The following is a 20,998-nucleotide window of genomic DNA, read 5'->3' as shown; positions in this document are numbered from 1 at the left end:
TTTTATTTTTTACTGTGATCACTTTTTTGCCCATTATAACATCACTTAAGTCTTTAAAGAAACAGAGACAGGTCATGCATTTAACCTCTGGCCAGCAGCGCATAAATCACAAGCAACAACAATGCCGTTTTAAAAATAACCCCTTACAGTACGGTTCCGTCAAACCTGTTTGCCTTTTGTGATCGCGCAGGGACGGACCGCACGGCCACGCAGCCAATGAGCAACTGAACACACACCGACACATGGGAATATCTGACATATCTCCCCAACTCTGACCTTGAGGGAAACAATAAAAGAGGACCAGGCCACTTCTTCCGAGGCCAACCCGTTTAGACATTACTGAGGTTAGTACTCAAATGCATGTGCTTTCCATAGCACTGTTTGTATAGTGCGCCGTGCCTTGCATGTGACCGAAGTTTTTTTTTTGTACACAAATACTCACCAAGAGTGTGGATTAGAGTTTTTTCAACACATGCCTATGAGAAACAAAACAAAGTGGAGAAAAACTTTTTTCTAACAAAGTTTCTACAACGTTACAGGTGTTTGAGCGCAGGTCCGGGACCGGAAGCGTTAATCATGTCCCGCTTTATGGAATTGAGGGAATTTGGAGATGCGGCCACATTCCTGCGTAAAACCAACCTGGAACAGCTCGCTGCGCAGTCCCATGCGTTTGATGGTACTGTCAGACGTCCTGTTTGTATCCCGTGTTTTTTTATTGATGCACAAGCCTATCAGAAATATTCAAATCATTAATTTTATCCAATTCTGACTGAGTTACACATTAAGTTGAGCATGTATTGTGAATGTGAAAATGGTTTGTTAGTTACCTGACAGTTCATATTCAGAAGTGCCAAATACTTCTGTGTGCAGGGAAAAAACGTGTTTGGATTCCGGATGAGAGAGAAGCCTACATTGAGGTGGAGATCAAAGATACTGATGGAGACAAAGTCATGGTGGAGACCAAAGATGGAATGGTCAGTGAAGCGTGTTCTTTCTTAATCACTATTATTTTTGTCTTATTTTTCAGTAAGCATAGCTACATTGTTACAAGATGCATTTCTTGGGAAGAAATAAGATCTTTCTTACCTCATTGTCAAGTTGTCTTGTGAGATTTTTTTAAATGATGTGTATTGTATTGATAGCAAAGTTCAGCAGAATTAAGAAAAAAATGGCCATTTTTGCACACTTCTCCAATTGTCATTCAAGTAACTGCATTCATTCTGCAGTGGAAGAAGAAAATGTATCACAAGTTGGTGATTAAATTCTTTAATCTAATACTGACAGATGTTAACAGTGAAAGAGGATGACATTCAGCAGATGAATCCCCCGAAGTTTGACATGATTGAAGACATGGCCATGCTTACGCACCTCAATGAGGCCTCTGTTCTTTTCAACCTCAGTCGTCGCTACAGTTTCTGGATGATCTATGTGAGACACGACTTTATCGCTTACTGTTACACAGCTGTCTGTATCTTAAAAGAGTGTCTGAGAATCAAGTTATCTGCCTCTTTAATGTTCTTCATAACTTTTGGCTAATTTCTCAGTCTTCATGTGTGTTTTTTGTCTGTCCACAGACATATTCAGGGCTGTTTTGCGTGACAGTTAACCCGTACAAATGGCTTCCTGTCTATTCTCCTGAAGTGGTTGCAGCATATAAGGGAAAGCGTCGCTCAGATGTTCCGCCTCACATCTATTCCATAGCAGACAACGCCTACAATGACATGCTAAAAAGTACGGTCTAAAACACATTTCACTTTTGATCTCTATTTCACACAGGCCTTATATGTTGCATTTGTTTTGATGCTGAATAGCCAAAAGATAATAAATGGAATTGTCTTTAGTCTTCACCATGTACTCTGTAAATTTTTTCTTTCAGATCGTGAAAACCAGTCAATGCTTATCACGTAAGTAACCTTCCGCCACGACATTACAACTATTAGGTCAGAATGATCTGAAATCCTTTTTGCTCATTATTTAATCATGAAGCGGTATAAAAAATGGGTTTTTATCATTTTGAAGAGTTTTCTTTTTTTTCTTTTTTAATCTTTCTTCTTGGATTTAATATTGTTTCATGTATATTTCACATACATTTTGTTCATGCCTAGCGGAGAATCCGGTGCTGGCAAAACTGTCAACACGAAACGTGTAATTCAGTATTTTGCCATTATAGCTGCTCTTGGTGATGCAGGGGGCAAAAAAGGAGTAAGGGCAGAAACTTCACTTCTGTGCTTCTTTTTGTCATCACCCATCCTTACCCCTTGTTTTTGTCACCCTACGAGTCTTACTTTTGTTCCTCTACATCATGTTTTTTCGGATTTTTAATAATGTCTAAATGTTTACCTATTCCTTTTGGATTCACAGACATCCTTTTAACCGATAAGGAGTGACCCTCAGAGTTTTGTTACCCAGGTTTTGTTTTCCCGTTCCAGTATGTTTTTATGAACCCTTTTTATACCACTCTTTACATTGCCCATTCCCCTTTTTGCAATGTCTCTCATTTTGTCTCTTGTTTTTAACATTATAAGCTCCTTTTTCATTCTTTTTTTTTTTTTTTTTTGGAAGAAAACCCAACAACCCTGATTTCATCTATTTTCCCCTCAATCATGACGGATAATATTTCATTTTCATTTCCATTAGTTTGTTTTACCCTACTCATAGTTTTTTATAATTTTATTGTTTAATCATAAACTCACACATTTTTCTGTTTTCAACATAAATAGGGTACATTAGAGGATCAGATAATTGAGGCCAACCCAGCTATGGAAGCTTTTGGCAATGCAAAAACCTTGAGGAATGACAACTCATCCCGCTTTGTGAGTAAACATCATAAGAAGAGCACAACATCTCACTTTCTTTCAATATTGTTCTCCGTTTTACTTTCCCCCATCTCTTTAACACAGGGCAAATTCATACGAATCCATTTTGGTCCTACAGGAAAACTTGCATCTGCTGACATTGACATCTGTAAGCTGATTTGAAAAATATTACTGTTATTATATATATATATATATATATATATATATATATATATATATATATATATATATATATATATATATATGTTATTCCTTCAAATTCTGTTCCATTTAACATTCCCTTTTGTTTAGATCTTCTGGAAAAATCTAGAGTGATTTTTCAGCAAGCTGGAGAGAGAAGCTACCACATCTACTACCAGATCCTCTCGCAAAAGAAACCCGAACTCCTAGGTATTCAGAGGAAACGCCAACAGTATGGCTACTATTTAAGCTGAAAAACTAAGTATATACCAAGTATAGATGTTAATATGCCTGCAGTATTAATCCTCAGTGCCTTGCGTGACTTAAAAACCAAACCTCTTTCATTTGTTAAACAGACATGCTGCTGGTGTCATCAAATCCCTTCGACTACCACTTCTGCTCGCAGGGTGTTATAACTGTGGACCACATGGACGATGGAGAGGAACTGCTTGCAACTGATGTAAGTACTGATTGTATGATGGAGATCACTTTAAAGAGATACTTAGATGCTAATTATTCCATATAAACACCAAATGACTACTCACCTATAATGCGACTTGCTTACCTTCTTCTTTAGCATGCAATGGACACCCTTGGTTTCACTCCTGAGGAGAAGTATGGCTGTTACAAGATAGTCGGTGCCATCATGCACTTTGGCAACATGAAGTTCAAAGTGCGGCAGAGAGAGGAGCAAGCAGAGGCAGATGGCACTGAAAGTAAGAGGGATTCTGTTATAAGCAAACCCAACATCTTCAGTCAGTGTCTTGGTTTGACTAAACGCTGTGATTTTGTTACTCAGGTGCAGACAAAGCCTCCTATCTCATGGGGATCAGTTCAGCTGACCTCATAAAAGGACTGCTTCACCCTAGAGTGAAAGTGGGCAATGAGTACATTGTCAAAGGACAGACAGTTGAACAGGTCAGTTTGGTCAGTAAGTGATGAATTAGCATCCCTGCTATATAATTTCACCTAGCAGTGAGAATATTTGTGCTTTTGTGTCATGACAGGTGGCCTATGCAGTTGGTGCTTTGGCCAAAGCAACATATGACCGCATGTTTAAATGGCTGGTGAGCAGAATCAATAAAACCCTGTACACGGCCCTCCCCCGACAGTTCTTCATCGGAGTGCTGGACATAGCAGGCTTTGAGATCTTTGAGGTAAGTCGGTCATGGTCATTGCATCACTCCTTACCATTGTCTGCACATCAGATGTGGATCTTAAAGATAAAAATATGAATTTTCTCCATTATTCGCAAATGTCATTTGTCACAATTTTGATTCTTAAAAGCTCAAGAAAAAAAGCTTTTTTTTTTACCCTGTGACAGTGTTTCCTGCACTGCTTTTCAATGATTCATTGTCTCTTACGAACCAGTTATTGGTAGTGAATCAAAAATACGCATTGCAAACAAGGTAGTCCAATTCATGAAAAGATTACTCTTTTGAGTCAGTCCTTTTAATGAATCATTTAAGAACACTCAGCGTGATGAATCATCCACTGAATGAACACTGAATCTATCAGAATGGTTAATGAATCAACTTCAAGTTATTATTCCAGTGATGGAATATTATAATATATGTAACAGTGTATCAGACAATATACAGTACTGTGCAAAAGTCTTAAGCACACCCTTTTTCACCCCCAAAAAGGGTTTTAAGCCAGTTATTTATATCTTTTGTAATCCCAGACGGATTTGATGATGGTGAGATCAGATCTCCGGCTGTTGTCAGACTCCTTGTGCATACAAAAATCTCACTGGATTATTACAATTAATGGCAAAATGAATGATTATAAATGTGAACTGATATTTCCTACTGACACACTACAGTAAAAGATATTAATAACTGGCTTAAAACCCTTTTAGGGGGGGGTGAAAATACTGACATGCCTAAGACTTTTGCATAGTACTGTATATAATTAAAAGGAGTTTATAATTTCACATTAATAACACATTTTTATAATAATAAGAAGAATAGAACTGCAAAATCTGCAATTTAAAGTTTACTTAAAAATCTTTTTGGTTGTGGTAAATCACAATTGAAGTGCATAGTTTTGGTCCTGTTGTTAATTTACCAAACTATTTTCACAATGTACCAATTTAGAAGGTTTTCTCTATAATTTATAGCAATAGCTAAGAGAAAATTTTGGTTACACTTGATTTCAATAGTCCATTTTAGACATTCTATTAACTAAAGGTAACTTTGCAACTTATCAGGAACAAGTTGACATGCACTTGAAAAGTTACTTTTAGTCAGTAGAATGTCTTTTTGAAACCATCAAAATAAAGTGTTAGCAGATATTATACAGACAACCTACAAATACTCTACTCAACTGGTAGTTGACGTAGTTGCAAAGTTACTTATAGTTAGTAAAATGTCTAAAGTGGACTATTAAAATCAAGTGTTACCAAAATTTCTTTTATTTAAGTAAAATGGACATAGCAATTGGACAAAATACCTAAATTAATTGAAAATGAATCACATTGAATTAAAATCAGACTGAATTGAGAACTTGTTAATCAGAATTGATTCTGGAAATGTTTATTGATACCCAGCCCTATATATTATTCTGTACTCATTGTACCTTATTTGAAAAACTCTTTCTCTTCCTTTCCCCTGAACAGTTCAACAATTTTGAGCAAATGTGCATCAACTACACCAATGAGAAACTGCAACAGTTTTTCAACCATCACATGTTCATCCTAGAGCAGGAGGAGTATAAGACAGAGGGCATAGAGTGGACTTTCATAGACTTTGGATTAGACCTGCAAGCCTGCATTGACCTCATTGAGAAGGTTGATATAGAATTACATAACTCTGTGAAAGCATGCATATGTTTGTATAAGATAACTGTACTAAGCAACTCTAGCTGTTACATCCTTCTTGTGTTGTTTGCAGCCGTTGGGTATACTGTCTATTCTGGAGGAGGAGTGCATGTTCCCTAAAGCCACAGAGAGCAGCTTCAAAGCTAAACTCTATGACAATCACGTTGGCAAGTCTCCCAACTTCCTGAAACCGAGGCCAGACAAAAAACGCAAATATGACACTCACTTTGAGCTGGTGCACTACGCTGGAGTGGTGAGTGAAAATAACATCATATTCACACACATATTTCAAGGCTATTTTTACCATAGCATACAATAATAGACTCTTTATAAGCTGCATAACTGGAGCCATTGGAATTTGTTAAGCAATTTACAGTATGCAATGCCGCCATAGAATGGCACCATTTAAGTAACAGGGATAGTCTGGAGCATGCTGAGGTTAAGTGCCTCGCTCAATGGCACAATGGTGGCAAAGGATAAATCACTTGATCAGTATAATTCACTTAACATATAATATCAATTCACATACATGTATGTTGTCAGGTGCCGTACAACATCAGTGGATGGCTTGACAAAAATAGAGATCCTCTTAATGAAACAGTGGTGGGAATCTTCCAGAGGTCATCCAACAAGTTAATGGCGAGCCTCTTCGAGAACTTCATCAGTTTAGATTCAGGTGCATATTAATACAACTAATATTAAAAAGTTGATTCCACAACACCAGATTGTACTGAGTTGTTTTACACATATTGTTACAGGTACTGAAGCAAAGCCAGGGGGTAGAGAAAAGAGGAAGAAAGGAGCATCATTCCAAACAGTGTCCCAGCTGCATAAGGTGGGTAAAAGTGAGGAGATATGAAGGAGAGATTATGCATTTTCCATAGGTCTATTGTGTTTTATCAAAAGCCACTCTTCACTTTTTTTTTAAAAATCTATAAATGTTATTGTAATTAAATATTGGAAATGGTGTTGGAAAGTGAGCCAGTTAAGACTTGCAGTGATGTTTAGGTAATCTGACCCATGAACATCACTTTAAGTCTGCGCTGGCTCAGCTTTCACCAGCTACAGATGCAAAGACGCAGGTAAGATCTGACCTACTAGTAAGAAGATCTAGCATGGAGACTGTGAACTGATTTAAAATCTGTTTAAATCTTACTATGTTGAATTATGGACTGCATGTTGAATATTTTTTCTTCTCTGTCACTCTAGGAGAATCTAAACAAATTAATGACTAATTTGAGAAGCACTCAGCCTCATTTTGTGCGCTGCATTATCCCCAATGAGACGAAGAACCCAGGTACAAAAAAAATAAAGTGTAGAGGATAACAACATTTGCTGTGCTACAAGATCTCCATAAACCTACCGTAAACACACCATCAGACTTCAGTTTCTGTTCTTGTATCTGATAGGGATGATGGAGCCATTTCTGGTTCTGCACCAGCTTCGCTGCAATGGTGTTCTTGAAGGAATCCGCATCTGCAGGAAGGGATTTCCCAACCGGATTCTCTATGCAGAATTCAAACAGCGGTGAGTTTTTCTTCATAGGTTAGGAAGATTATTTCAGTGAATTGCAATTCAAAGAAAATTCAACACTCTCTTTGATTTTCCCTACTTTAATTGTACTTTCTTGTATTCAAAATTGACTTGCAATTCTGCATCTTGTTAGCAATTTAAAGGCCATTCTCAATGGTGCATAACCTTAATAGAAAGAAGAATAAAGATATTTAACTGAACCTTCATGATTTTCCAGCTACCGTATCCTGAATCCTTTGGCCATCCCAGAGGACACATATGTGGACAGCAGGAAAGCTGTTGAAAAGTTGCTTGGGTCTCTGGATATCGACCACACACAGTACAAGTTTGGACACAACAAGGTTCATGAAATTGTTCACTCCCACTCCCATCATGCCCACTATTTTCAGTTACTTCATTTAACTCATCCTAGCCAACACTGACCTGTGAATCTGTCCTCCTTCAGGTTTTCTTTAAGGCGGGACTTCTTGGCCAGCTTGAGGACATGAGAGACGAACGGCTATCCGAGGTCCTCACCTTGCTGCAGGCCTTCTGCAGGGGGAAACTCATGCGAATGGAGCGCAGAAGGATGATGAAAGAGAAGTATGTGCTGTTTGGATGTACAATAGTCATAAAGCATCTAAATAGCCGAACGCAAATAGTTTTGCTGTTACTCACTGACTGAAGAAAGTGTCAGGTTGCAGATATCTCTTCCTTAAGCCCTTTCCAAGCGTGGCGATAAACTGTTGAGAGTGTGCGTAGGCCTATGAGCCTGCAAATCTATGGGAGGAATGTCTGAAGTGTATGCGGACTATGTTGTGGCGTGTGTCTGGCGTGTGTCTGTATGTTTTGTGTGTGTGTGTGGTCACTACAGAAAAAGCCGGTTAAACCCCTCCACCCCAAATGGCATTTACAAAAGCAGGTGTGGAGGTGGGTCATATATCCTGCAAACAGGGCACATACCAGTTGCCGACGGTTCCTTACCAGAGTGCCCCCTCCCATCTTTATTATAAATAACCTTCTTTTGTCCAGAATGGGTATGGCTAGGAGCAGGCTGAAAACTGCTGAAATGCCATCCCAGGTGACAGGAGATCAAGTCCTCTTGTTTCTTCAGAAGGGTTCAGCTTTAGATAATCAACCACCTCTGCCTGACCTTTGACTGTTCTTGATTGTGTTGCCGCTTCAGCAATGCGGAATTGATTTACTCTTTAGGCATGCTCAGTATCACAGTGGGATTACTGATTTAGAACACACGGAACAATGGCGTGTGGCAGCCTGGCCCTATTTGGTGCTAGACATACTGAGCTAATTTAGAACAACAAGGGCAGGGAGAGTGAGGTGCAGGCTACAAAATGGATAAGGGTTCTTTTATCTTCGGACATTATGAGCAAAGTTTTGAAAGACATTTGAGAGAGTATAAAAGGCTTCATCTTGATCCTCTAACAGCATGTATCTTATGTTGAAATTTTGTAATGTTTTTACCCAATGTTTTGTGTAATCCAAATACTTCCTAGACTACTCCATATATACCAGCACCAGTGTCAATGACATTATGCTTTCATGGATCATATTTTTATATTTTGTTGATCCTGGAACAACATCATGGAAAATGTAGTCCTAACTATGTAACCCAATCCCTAAACCTAACCCAAGCGCTATATAAATAAAGGTGACTATTAATTTTAAAAAATATGTTTAAAATGCAAGTCATACATCACTTCTGTAATGAAAATTAGAAGAGATAAAATGATCTTTGACATTTCTTTTTCAGATTAAAGTTAAAAATATATCATATACATTATACAACTGTCCTGATATCAGAAGGAGGGGGGAGGGGTGAATGAAGGAAAAAAAAAACGCATTTTAAAAAGCTGAAATACTTTTTGAAGATGTTGTAGTGTGTTGTAGTGCACCCAACATGCAGAAAGATGTAGGGAAAAGGTTAAAAATTATTGTATTTATTAATAATTACGTTTATTTAATGTATATATAATATATATATATATATATCTATATATATATATATATATATATATATATATATATATATATATTTTTTTTTTTACCTTGAAAAATATTTTAAAAACTTTAAAATATTTTTTAAAAAATAATAAGATGTACACTCACATGTACTTAGATGTAAGAAAAATATGTTATTATATTTTACTTGATGGCTACTCAATATGACATTTTTTTGGGGGTCAGTATATTTAGACTTTTCATAAGTCATAGTTTTTAGAACCATATGAAACCAACATTAAAGGTGCTAAAGAGGATCTTTTCATTGAGTGAGAAACCAAAGACTGTTACTGAGTTTTTGAAATGAGCGCATGCGTAAGAACAACCCCCCCCCCCCCTTCGAAGGAACGCCTCCCAAAACTCGAAAACACTCGTATTGGAACACGAGTGTTTACCACCGGCATTCGCTGTGTTGTGTTAGTGGATTCATTATGTCGGACTCACCGCAGGTAACGATGATCGCGTAAACGATTGGCTGATGTTTTTATGGCCCTACCTCGTGCACAGATGATGTATATTAATATTATTCCTTTCAGTGCACCTAATAAATAGTCTTTTATCCGTTAGTAAAGACAGTTTCAAGTAATATTGCAAAAATGTATAAAACAAAACATCCTCTTTAGCACCTTTAATATAAAGAGTGCATTTCTGAGAACTTTGCATTTGTTCTTAAACCAGATTTTTCCTTATCTTTATCATGGATAGTCATATACCGTATGTCACTGATCCACCATCTGATTATCTTCACTCAGGGAAGCTGTGATGGTTATTCAGTGGAACATCCGTGCCTTTTACGCAGTCAAGAACTGGCCATGGATGTGTCTGTTCTTCAAGATCAAACCCCTGCTGAGGAGTGCAGCTACAGAGAAGGAGCTAGCTACACTGAAGGAGGAGTTCCAGAAGCTAAAGGAGGCTCTTGAGAGGTCTGAGGTGAAGAGGAAAGAGTTTGAGGAGAGACAGATCTCTTTGGTGCAAGAGAAAAATGACCTCTCCTTACAACTTCAAGCGGTGAGTGTAAGAGTGGATCATCTCAATGAAACAAGAAGTTATGAATCAGAATCACATAGTTAACAGTCAAAGGAAAGATGAAAAGAATTAACTTTTACATTCTGACCTCAGGAGCAGGATAATCTGGCTGATGCTGAGGACCGCTGCAACCTGCTGATCAAGGCTAAGATCCAGATGGAGGGGAAAATTAAGGAGCTGATGGAGAGGCTGGAGGACGAAGAGGAGGTTAATGCCACCATCCTGGCCAAGAAACGCAAACTTGAGGATGAGTGTATTGAGCTGAAGAAAGACCTGGATGACCTGGAGATTACTCTGGCCAAGGTGGAGAAGGAAAAACATGCCACTGAGAACAAGGTAACACAGATATGTTCATGGATGGGGCAATGAGGTCTATGTTAGGTCCTCTAATGCACTGATTAACAAGTTCTCTCTGGTTGACTCAGGTGAAAAACTTGGTGGAGGAAATGGCTGCATTGGATGAAACCATCCTGAGGCTGACTAAAGAGAAAAAAGCCCTCCAGGATGCTCATCAGCAGGCTCTGGAAGACCTGCAGACTGAGGAGAACAAAGTTAACATGCTGTCCAAGGCCAAGATCAAACTTGAGCAGCATGTGGATGATGTGAGTATGAAATGGGGTGAGAGTCATAAGAGTCTGTAACAAACCGAAACTCCTTATTTATTATGAGAAGCTTATTAGCCAGTCTAACCTAGCACAATGGTTAGGTAATACATTTCTTAGATTTCATTGTTTATTATTATTTGTTAACTGGAACAGTTAGAGGGGTCTTTGGAGCAAGAGAAGAAAGTCCGTATGGATCTGGAACGAGTGAAGCGAAAGCTTGAGGGCGATCTGAAGCTTTCCAATGAGTCATCCATGGATTTGGAGAACAACAAACAGCAGCTAGAGGACAGACTAAAGAAGTGAGAATTTATAAGAATTACGCATTCGTTCTCGTGTCAAATGGAAGCACTGTGCTACAAAAATGCTGTATGACTATATGTTCTCTAATGAAATCTGTACTTGGTCTTTTCTGTAGGAAAGACCTTGAAATGGTTCAAATAGGTGCAAAGATTGAAGAGGAGCAAGCCTTGGTTATTCAACTACACAAGAAAATTAAAGAATTACAGGTAAAGTAATTATTTGGCTAATGACCGAACATTACATATTTGCATAATGAGTTATTAATCTAACAGTATTTTGGTAAACTCTTTACAGACACGTATAGAAGAGCTTGAGGAGGAACTTGAGGCTGAAAGAGCAGCACGATTAAAGTCAGAAAAGCAGCGCAGTGATGTGTCAAGGGAACTGGAAGAGCTGAGTGAACGTCTGGAGGAAGCAGGAGGTGCTACTTCTGCCCAGATCGAGATGAACAAGAAGCGGGAGGCTGACTTTTTAAAGATGCGGAGAGATCTGGAAGAAGCCTCTCTGCATCATGAAACCACTATGGCCATGCTACGGAGAAAGCATGCGGACACTGTGGCTGAGATGGGGGAACAACTGGACAACCTGCAGAGGGTCAAACAGAAGCTGGAGAAGGAAAAGGCAGAAACCAGAATGGAGTCTGAAGACCTGGCGTCGAACCTTGAACATCTCTCCAGAGCCAAAGTAAAACATCTCAATGTGTTTAACATAGTTTCTCAGACTCATATTGTTACCTAGTTCTGGCATGAAACTCTAGATGGCACAGGCTGATAGGTCTTTATATCATTATCTACATCGCACAGCTGGTTGCATCAGCGGCCAATGAGCTGCGGCTCAATATTCAAACAAATACCGGTAGTGTTACTGTTAACAATCTGCAGCACGCTTTCAGAAACCCTCCACCTTCCCCAGCACCACCTGTATTGATCTGCTATGGGGGTTAATTCATGTATGTTACATGTGCAGCAGCAGCATGTCTTACATGCTCACAGCAATGTCTGTGTACTTGCTCTGCAGCACCATAGCAGATCTATTCCTACAAGACCAAATACATTAACATTGCCATTTCCATTACCATGCCAGTCTCTATTACGGTACCAATCTCCCGAGAGTTGTCATGACAGAACTATTATGTTACCATCCATGGAGTTTATGGTTAAAACATATAGAGAAAACATGAATTGGGTTGAAAAATACAATACATATATTGTTATTATATATATATATATATATATATATATATATATATATACAGTACCAAATGAACAGTGAGAGAATTAACAAAGATATTGACGTTTGCAGGCCACAACAGAGAAAATGTGCAGGATGTATGAGGACCAGCTGAATGAGTCTAAAACCAAGGTGGAGGAACTCCAGAGGCAGCTAATGGATGTCACCTCTCAAAAAGCACGGGCTCAGACAGAAAGTGGTCAGTGTCCTACACATTAAAATGGAATAAAGATCAGGAGCTGGAAATATATTATACATTATGATGTCTCCTTTAGAAATTCTGATTTATATTTTTCTTAGAAACAAGTGCCAACACAGAGATCAAATAATGTAAGAACAAAGTAACTGGCACTTGGTAAAGTACCAATGGATTTGTTCTCTCTTTCTACTCTTACAATTATCAGCCGAGGTCAGCCGCAGACTGGAAGAGAGAGAAGTTCAGGTCATGCAACTGCAGCGAACAAAGAGCGGTCTCACCCAGACCATGGAGGAGCTGAAGAAACAGCTAGAAGAAGAATGCAAAGTGAGCCTGATTTTAGATACACTGGATGTATTGTGCCATAACTATTAGGGCTTTCAGTCAATTAAAATTTCTGACAATAATTAATCACACATATCAATGTTTGCTGAAGAAAGACCTGAAACATTACATTATTGTGGTAGACCGATAATACAGTGCATAACAAAGTTCACACAGCTAATATAACCCTCAAATGGATCTTTACAAAGTGTTTGCATACTGCATGCATGCTTCGGATCATGTGAGTATAGTATTTATTTGGATGCTTACATTTGATTCTGAATGAGCTTGATAGTGCTCCATGGCTGATGGGCTAATGCTACACTGTTGGAGACATTTACAAAGAATGAAGTTGTGTTTATGAATTATACAGACTGCAAGTGTTTAATAATGAAAATAGCGACGACTCTCTTGTCTCCATGAATATAGTAATAAACTATGGTAACTTTAACCACATTTAACAGTACATTAGCAAAATGCTAACGAAACATTTAGAAAGACAATTTACAAATATCACTAAAAATATCATGTTATCATGGATCATGTCAGTTATTATTGCTCCATCTGCCATTTTTTGCTGTTGTCCTTGCTTGCTTACCTAGTCTGATGATTCAGCTGTGCACAGATCCAGACATTAATACTGGCTTGTGTAATGTCTCAATCATGAGCTGGCATATGCAAATATTGGGGGCGTAAATATTAATGATCCCGACTGTTATGTAACAGTCAGTGTTATGTTGAGATTCGCCTGTTCTTCGGAGGTCTTTTAAACAAATGAGATTTATATAAGAAGGAGGAAACAATGGAGTTGAAACTCAATGTATGTCATTTCCATGTACTGAACTCTTGTTATTCAACTATGCCAAGGTAAATTCAATTTTTGATTCTAGGGCACCTTTAAATTATATTAAAATAGAAAACAGTTTTTTTTAACTAATAATATTTCACGATATTACTGTATTTTACTGTATTTGATCAAATAAATGCAACTTTGGTGAGCATAAGAGACTTCTTGAAAAAAAAATCTTAATGACCCCAAATGTTTCTCTGGTAGTGTTTATATATTCAATATATTCATCTCAAGTGAATCACATTTAATATTATATTTTGTTTGTGTCTTTGTGCCAGGCTAAGAACAGTTTAGCTCATGCGGTACAGTCATCCAGGCATGATTGTGATCTCTTGAGAGAGCAGTTTGAGGAAGAGCAGGAGGCCAAATCTGAGTTGCAGCGTGCTCTGTCTAAAGCCAATGCGGAGATTGCACAGTGGAGGACAAAGTATGAGACTGATGCCATTCAGAGGACCGATGAACTAGAGGATGCCAAGTAAGAGACCACTCTATCATCAGTCAATGCAACATAGGGTCTTGTTCACTTATCAAAAAGAATTGCTGTTTTATTTAAAAAGCTGATTTGTCCATCTTCAGGAAGAAGCTGGTTGCACGGCTCCAGAGTTCCGAGGAGGCAGTGGAAGCCTCCAATGCCAAATGTGCCTCACTGGAGAAGACCAAGCACCGTCTGCAGACTGAGATTGAGGACTTGATGGTTGACTTGGAACGCTCTAATGCTGTGGCTGTTGCACTGGACAAAAAGCAACGCAATTTTGATAAGGTCAGGACAAAAAGTACATTTAAATATTTAATTTAACCAGAAGTACAGATAGTCATTGTTTTTATTTATTTTCTACTACCACCTATTATTATTATGTCCAGGTGCTGTCTGAGTGGAGGCAGAAGTTTGAGGAGACACAGGCCGAGCTGGAAGGCTCTCAGAAAGAGTCCCGCAGTCTCAGCACAGAGCTCTTTAAGCTCAGAAACTCCTATGAAGAAGCCCTTGACCAGCTGGAGACAATCAAAAGGGAGAACAAGAACCTGCAGGGTACCAAGACTGTACATAGACTTTAGGAAAAGATATTTCTGTGAAATTGCATACAATTATAATAATCAAAAGAGATTATACTTTGGTCCAGAATGTTTTTCAAAATGAGCCTAATATATATATTTGTTTTGCAGAGGAAATCACTGACTTGACTGATCAGATTAGTCAAGGTAACAAGACCATCCATGAGCTTGAACAGATGAAGAAGGTACTGGACAATGAGAAGAGTAACATTCAAGCAGCACTGGAGGAGGCTGAGGTGATGAATATTACCTGAGACACTAGACTATGCTCACCAACAGACATTTATAATTGTGTACTTGGGTGAAAAGCTAATGTGCTGCTAACCCTGTTTGACTCAGGGCACTCTGGAGCACGAGGAGAGTAAAACTTTACGCATCCAGCTGGAACTCAGCCAGACCAGGACTGAGGTTGAAAAGAAACTTGCAGAGAGGGATGAAGAGATTGACAATCTCCGGTAAGGGACTCTTTTATTTCTATAACAACAAAAGAAAAACTACTAACTATTGAAATATCGCTATATAATTAAAACACATGTGACTATTTATCTATGCAGTCGAAACCATCAGCGGACTCTGGACACCATGCAGACCACTCTGGATGCAGAAACCAGAGCCCGTAATGAGGCAATCAGGGTTAAGAAAAAGATGGAAGGAGATATGAATGAGATGGAGATCCATCTGAACCACGCAAACAGACAGGCTGTGGAGTCTCAAAAAATGGTGCGCAACCTACAGCTTCAAATCAAGGTGAGTGTTGAGGGCTAGTTGTATCAATATGCAGATTTAAAAAGATAATCTTTAACTACAACTTTACATAATCTCTAAAGATTTTTTTATAGGTATCCATTGATATTGTGCTCAATTCCCTATTTTTACATTTGGATAACCTGAAAGTTTATCTTTAAAGACACTTTAATAACACTGATTTTAGTTTTTGAAGTTTTATTTTTAATGTACACAAGATAGTATACATTTTAATATCAGACTTAACATAAAAATAATTACCAGCTAATCTGTATTGGCCAGAAGTGCATCCCTTCTAGACTATATTACATACATTTAGGTTTGTAAAAATTTAAATGCCAACCTCAATTAAACTGTGTTTTCTCAGGAACTGCAAATAGAGTTAGATGAGTCTATGCATCAGTGTGACGACCTGAAGGAGCAAGTGACAATTACAGAAAGGAGAAACACCCTGCTAACTGCAGAGTTGGAGGAGTTGCGCGGAGTGGTGGAACAAACAGACCGCATGCGTAAAGTCGCTGAGCATGAGCTTCTGGAGTCCAGTGAGAGAGTGAACCTGCTGCATGCTCAGGTAAGACGAGTCAATGAAACAATTTATCAATAATCATATGTCATGATCTCATCTCACAATCCACTGATCTCTACAGAACACGGTAGTGTTGAACCACAAGAAGAAGCTCGAGACTGATCTGTCCATGCTGTCAGGGGAGGTGGACGATGCTCTGCAGGAGTGTCGCAATGCTGAAGAGAAGGCGAAGAAGGCCATAACTGATGTGAGTTCCTAGTAGAACAACAATAGTGTGCATTAGTGTCCACCCATATTTTCTGGTTCTGGAAATATTTTATCCATTTTTCCATAGGGATTTTAGGTCTTTATGTCTTGAAAAAAGACAAAGGTTAAAAAAAAAAGGGTTAAAAAAAGACAAAAGACTGTGTACTAAACAGCTTCAGTGATGGAACAAACTACAATCCCATGATGCATTGGGAATGACATAATAGAACTAAAAATATAAACCTATTAATTTAAACTAGTTGATAATCTATAAAATAATATATTTTAAGTTTATTGCAAAATATTCATATATATATATATATATATATATATATATATATATATATATATATATACAGCTATGGAAAAAAATAAGAGACCACTTAACATTGATTTCTGAACTTGGAGTGGTCTCTTAATTTTTTCCATAGCTGTATATATATATATATATATATATATATACAGCTATGGAAAAAATTAAGAGACCACTATATATATATATATATACACACACATTTTTTTTAAGTATTTTGACAGCGTAGGTAGACCAACTCTATTACGTCTTGGGATTTGGCATTGCCTGGAGAGCTCTTTTAGGCATGATTTGCTTGCTGCTATTATCTGATTGGTGGAATTTTCTGTATGGCTTCATGGGTAACATAGCTTTCCACCATGAATTCAGCTGTTAAACATGATTATTTTAAAAATAAATTGTAATAATGTGAACAGATGGCTTCAATGAAAGCATATATCACCTATTAACAACCTCAGAGCTCACAACAGGTCCGTCTTTAAAGCTTTATAAGTTATTGTTAAAAATCAATTTCCCAACGGAGACAATTAATGGAAATTCTATGTCCATTACCCGATTGTTGCACTCTATAAGGGTTAAAAAAGACCAAGAGTTCTCTTAACCACCTAGAAACTACCCAAAATGCTTTACAAACACCCTAGCAACCACCCACAAAACTCTAGTAATATGAGAGTGAGTTTTGCATAGGCAGAAAATGTAAAAATCTGTTCTTCTTGTCACAACTTCTTATCTAATTCTTCTGTTCACAACACTGACACTCTTGTTTTGAGTGTGCTGTTGTATATGTAACCAAACATATTCATCATTAGGCAGCCATGATGGCGGAAGAGCTGAAGAAGGAGCAGGACACCAGCAGCCACCTGGAGAGGATGAAGAGGAACATGGAGCAGACCATCAAAGACCTGCAGATGCGTCTGGATGAGGCTGAGCAGATTGCTCTCAAGGGAGGAAAGAAACAGATTCAGAAAATGGAAATTCGGGTGAGCAGAAAGAAAAATGTCCATTGCGGCTTTGGTCCAGACATGAATATAACATATTTTATGGATTAATCTGTATCTGTGGGAACATTTTGATCTCAGGTACGGGAGCTAGAGGGAGAGCTGGAGTGTGAACAGAAGAAGAGCGGAGAGTTCCAAAAAGGAATACGAAAATATGAGAGGAGGATTAAAGAGCTCACTTACCAGGTATTACTCACAGAAACACATGTGATGTAACAGAAAAACAGTGTGTCTCATCTCCAGTGCATCTAAAAGACTTTGTGTTCTCTGCACAGACAGAGGAAGACAGGAAAACTCTCCTGAGGATGCAAGATCTGATTGAGAAACTACAGGCAAAAGTAAAGAGCTTTAAGAGACAAGCTGAGGATGCAGTAAGTATTTTTCATTCACTTGCAGTGTCAACTCAGTAATTCATTCTTTCAGTACATAGTAGGTTCAAAATGGTATATGCAAAAATATACCATTGATATTGCCACATATCATCATGTGACCTGTCGAACAATATGGCGTTGTCCATTTTAAGGTCTACGCGTGCAGCGCACAGATTTCAGAGCACTGTATCTCGTTGTTGTATGGCAGGAGGAGCAGGCCAACTGCAATATGACTCGGTTCAAGAAGATCCAGCATGACCTGGATGAAGCCGAGGAGAGGGCGGATATGGCCGAATCTCAGGTCAACAAGCTACGTGTGCGCACCCGAGAGACTCACGTTGTCAAGGTAACATACAGTAAACTGATCTCAGATACTTGTATAGATTGATTACCCAAAAATGAAAATTCTGTCAATGAATTGCCGAAACTCCCTCCAAGAAGTATAAATGGACACTGGACCCCATTGACTTTCATTGTATGGACAAAAAAAACACAGACAAATATCATCTTTTATGTTCCACAGAAAGAAAGAAAATGACAGAATTTTAATTTTCGGGTGAATTAGCCTTTTAAGTGTGAATAAATGGAAGAAAAAAAATGGCGAATCATAGCAAACATACCTTTTTCTTCACAGATCGTGGAGTGAAGACTGACTTAAAGAAGATGATTTTTAAGAGTCATGTAGTTTGTGACAAGTACCTTTCCTTTCTTTTTTGCTCTTTGTAAAATGCTGCAAGGCACAAAGGTTTTGGAAATGTTTAATGCATACTGAAAGTCAACTAATATTTTTTTTTTTCATTGCAATTGCAGCCTGGAAAGATAAAATGCTGATTTTCAGATATCAAACATTAGTCTTGAAGAGTTTTTTAAGCGTTTGTTCCTACATCCTTCTTGGAGGAGGCTTAGGCTGCAGAGCTCATAATTTGCAGTGTTTTGGAAAATCACAGTGTCATTACAGTCCAGCTGAAGAACAGCACAGTGAGACAGTTGTGTTCTTCTGATTTCAAACTGGACTGAGTTGAAGGACCCACAGGGTATTTGAAAAGCTATTTGAATGTGATAAATAAACAGCGCCTAAATGGAAATGTTTGCATGATCATGTCAAGTTGCACAGAAATTGATTTGGAATAAAAATGCTAAGAATGTGTTGCTCTTGTTTTTCTGGTCCAACTCAACCTGCATCACCAAATAATATTCCAAACCCATGCTTCCAATTTCAACAAAGTGGAATAATTGATCACTTTATGTTCTTTCTAGGGATGCAAACTCACAAAGGGCGAAAGTCTTCTAGAAATTGTCTTATAACTTAAAATGCTGAATTCAAAGTAAGATCTTTAAAATATGACATCTGGCATCTGTGAGAAAGGGAATCTTTCTGAAGATATTTTTCCATACACTTTCTGGTCATGCTGGTCACTCAGTCTGACTCGGCTAGCGTTTAGCTGGTCTCTCTCTCTTACCAGCTTACAAATAGCAAAAACTGTATGAAGTATAACCAGCAAAACAGTCCAGCCTATCCAGACTGGGAGACTAGCTAATCTGTTAAAGGTAAGAGAAGACACTAAAGGCAAAAAAAAAAAAAGTATTTTCATACACTGGTCAACATCTAAAATACACTTTTAAGTGTTTATTTTGTTTCACATTATCTATTTGCATCTCCAGATTGTAATTGCAGGCTGTTTTCTCAAAATGAGAGGGGTTTTTTTTCACATGCACAGAGCCAGAAATCTTCTCCAGTTCAGTAGCATTTACATACACTAATTCAGACACATTTCATTCTTAAAAACATTTTTTTTTCTAGCTGTTGACAGTATTTTCATGGTAAAAGAGATATCTAAAATTCCCTCTTAAAAAAAAGAAAAGAAAAAAAAAAGACCTGGCTTTATCTTAGTGTTCAGATTTTAGAGTTTAGATTTCTGTTCTAGAAACGTATGCAAATTAGTGCATATTTAATTATATTAAATGCATAATTTGCATATTTTAACATAACATTTCAGAATATTTGTAATGCAAAAAAATATTTGCAATTCTTAATGTAAAAATTCCATTAACATTTCATTAGGAATGTATGACAATATTTATTAGACTTAGGCAAAGTTATTTTCAGCAGGAAAAAAGAGAGAGAAAAAAAATGACCCAAAAAATTATAGTAAATACTATAGTGTTTTTGAACCATACTATAATAAAGTACTTCAATGAATGTGTTGTGGTAATTCTATAGTTGCTGTGGTAATGTAACAACTATAGTAATATAATGTATAATATAATATAAACAAATTACCCAATACTGTACTAAGTTTTCTACAACTATAGGGTATATTATACTACAATACACTACAGTTTACTGTATTACAAACATACTTTAGTATTTATTACAGTTTATTAGTTCACTATATTTAATACTACAGTATGCTGTAGCATTCATTAAAGTGTTGTAAATACTATAATATATACAGTATACTACAATTTACTACACTATGGTTCAAAAACACTATATTTACTATAAATTACTAGTATTTTTCATGTGTGGGTAGTTCCAAGAACACACTCGGGTAAAATTATAATTTTGAACTTTAAAGTAAATAGCATAAAGTTTACTTAGAGAGGGAGAGATGACATAAGAAAAACATATTTATAGGTTAACTACGAATTGAACGGCCAATTAGTTATATACGCTTGCAGTTACATGTAATAAACATGTCATTATCAGCAATTTAGTAGGCCTAGGCCTGTTTTTTTCCCCCAATGTATTAAAGGGTTAGTTCACACAAAAGTGAAAATTCTGTCATTTATTACTCACCCTCATGCCGTTCCACACGTAAGACCTTCGTTAATCTTCGGAACACAAATTAAGATATTTTAGTTGAAATC

General features: G+C 37.5%; 1 protein-coding gene across 3 annotated transcripts; it reads left to right on the top strand.

Annotated features, from left to right (window-relative positions):
* Positions 1-249: 249 nt before the first annotated feature.
* Positions 250-19,268, top strand: myh7bb (myosin, heavy chain 7B, cardiac muscle, beta b). 3 transcript variants are annotated; one of them, XM_067371724.1, is made up of 43 exons: positions 250-344; positions 540-676; positions 871-974; positions 1,285-1,428; positions 1,575-1,731; positions 1,877-1,904; positions 2,106-2,202; positions 2,721-2,813; positions 2,901-2,964; positions 3,108-3,206; positions 3,353-3,456; positions 3,574-3,712; positions 3,796-3,914; positions 4,004-4,153; positions 5,617-5,787; positions 5,891-6,070; positions 6,361-6,493; positions 6,576-6,652; positions 7,027-7,114; positions 7,227-7,344; positions 7,568-7,691; positions 7,796-7,932; positions 10,101-10,356; positions 10,468-10,710; positions 10,800-10,976; positions 11,133-11,278; positions 11,395-11,485; positions 11,574-11,963; positions 12,582-12,708; positions 12,914-13,032; positions 14,158-14,354; positions 14,456-14,639; positions 14,741-14,906; positions 15,041-15,165; positions 15,269-15,384; positions 15,484-15,676; positions 16,041-16,244; positions 16,321-16,446; positions 17,568-17,738; positions 17,838-17,942; positions 18,032-18,127; positions 18,336-18,473; positions 18,762-19,268. In XM_067371724.1, exons 2-43 carry the CDS (start codon positions 577-579, stop codon positions 18,771-18,773), a joined length of 5,808 nt encoding a protein of 1,935 aa, XP_067227825.1. In that variant the 5' UTR covers positions 250-344; positions 540-576; the 3' UTR covers positions 18,774-19,268. The 3 variants fall into 3 exon arrangements, with proteins under 3 accessions (XP_067227825.1, XP_067227826.1, XP_067227827.1); XM_067371725.1 differs by lacking the exons at positions 250-344; positions 540-676; positions 871-974; positions 1,285-1,428; positions 2,106-2,202 and having other exon boundaries at positions 1,637-1,731; XM_067371726.1 differs by lacking the exons at positions 250-344; positions 540-676; positions 871-974; ... (5 more) ...; positions 2,901-2,964; positions 3,108-3,206 and adding an exon at positions 3,238-3,258.
* The last annotated feature ends 1,730 nt before the right edge of the window (positions 19,269-20,998 follow it).

This window comes from Chanodichthys erythropterus, chromosome 20, assembly GCF_024489055.1.
Source record: "Chanodichthys erythropterus isolate Z2021 chromosome 20, ASM2448905v1, whole genome shotgun sequence".
NCBI lineage: Eukaryota > Metazoa > Chordata > Actinopteri > Cypriniformes > Xenocyprididae > Chanodichthys > Chanodichthys erythropterus.
The sequence above is the reverse complement of the archived record's forward strand: the minus strand, read 5'-3'. Positions and strand labels throughout refer to the sequence as shown.

Coding starts and splice junctions, on each gene's coding strand:
- myh7bb (XM_067371724.1), top strand. CDS start 577: ATGTCCCGCTTTATGGAATTGAGGGAATTTGGAGATGCGGCCACATTC. Junction 3,713..3,795: donor AGAGGCAGATGGCACTGAAA/GTAAGAGGGATT, acceptor TTTGTTACTCAG/GTGCAGACAAAGCCTCCTAT. Junction 17,943..18,031: donor TTAAAGAGCTCACTTACCAG/GTATTACTCACA, acceptor TTCTCTGCACAG/ACAGAGGAAGACAGGAAAAC.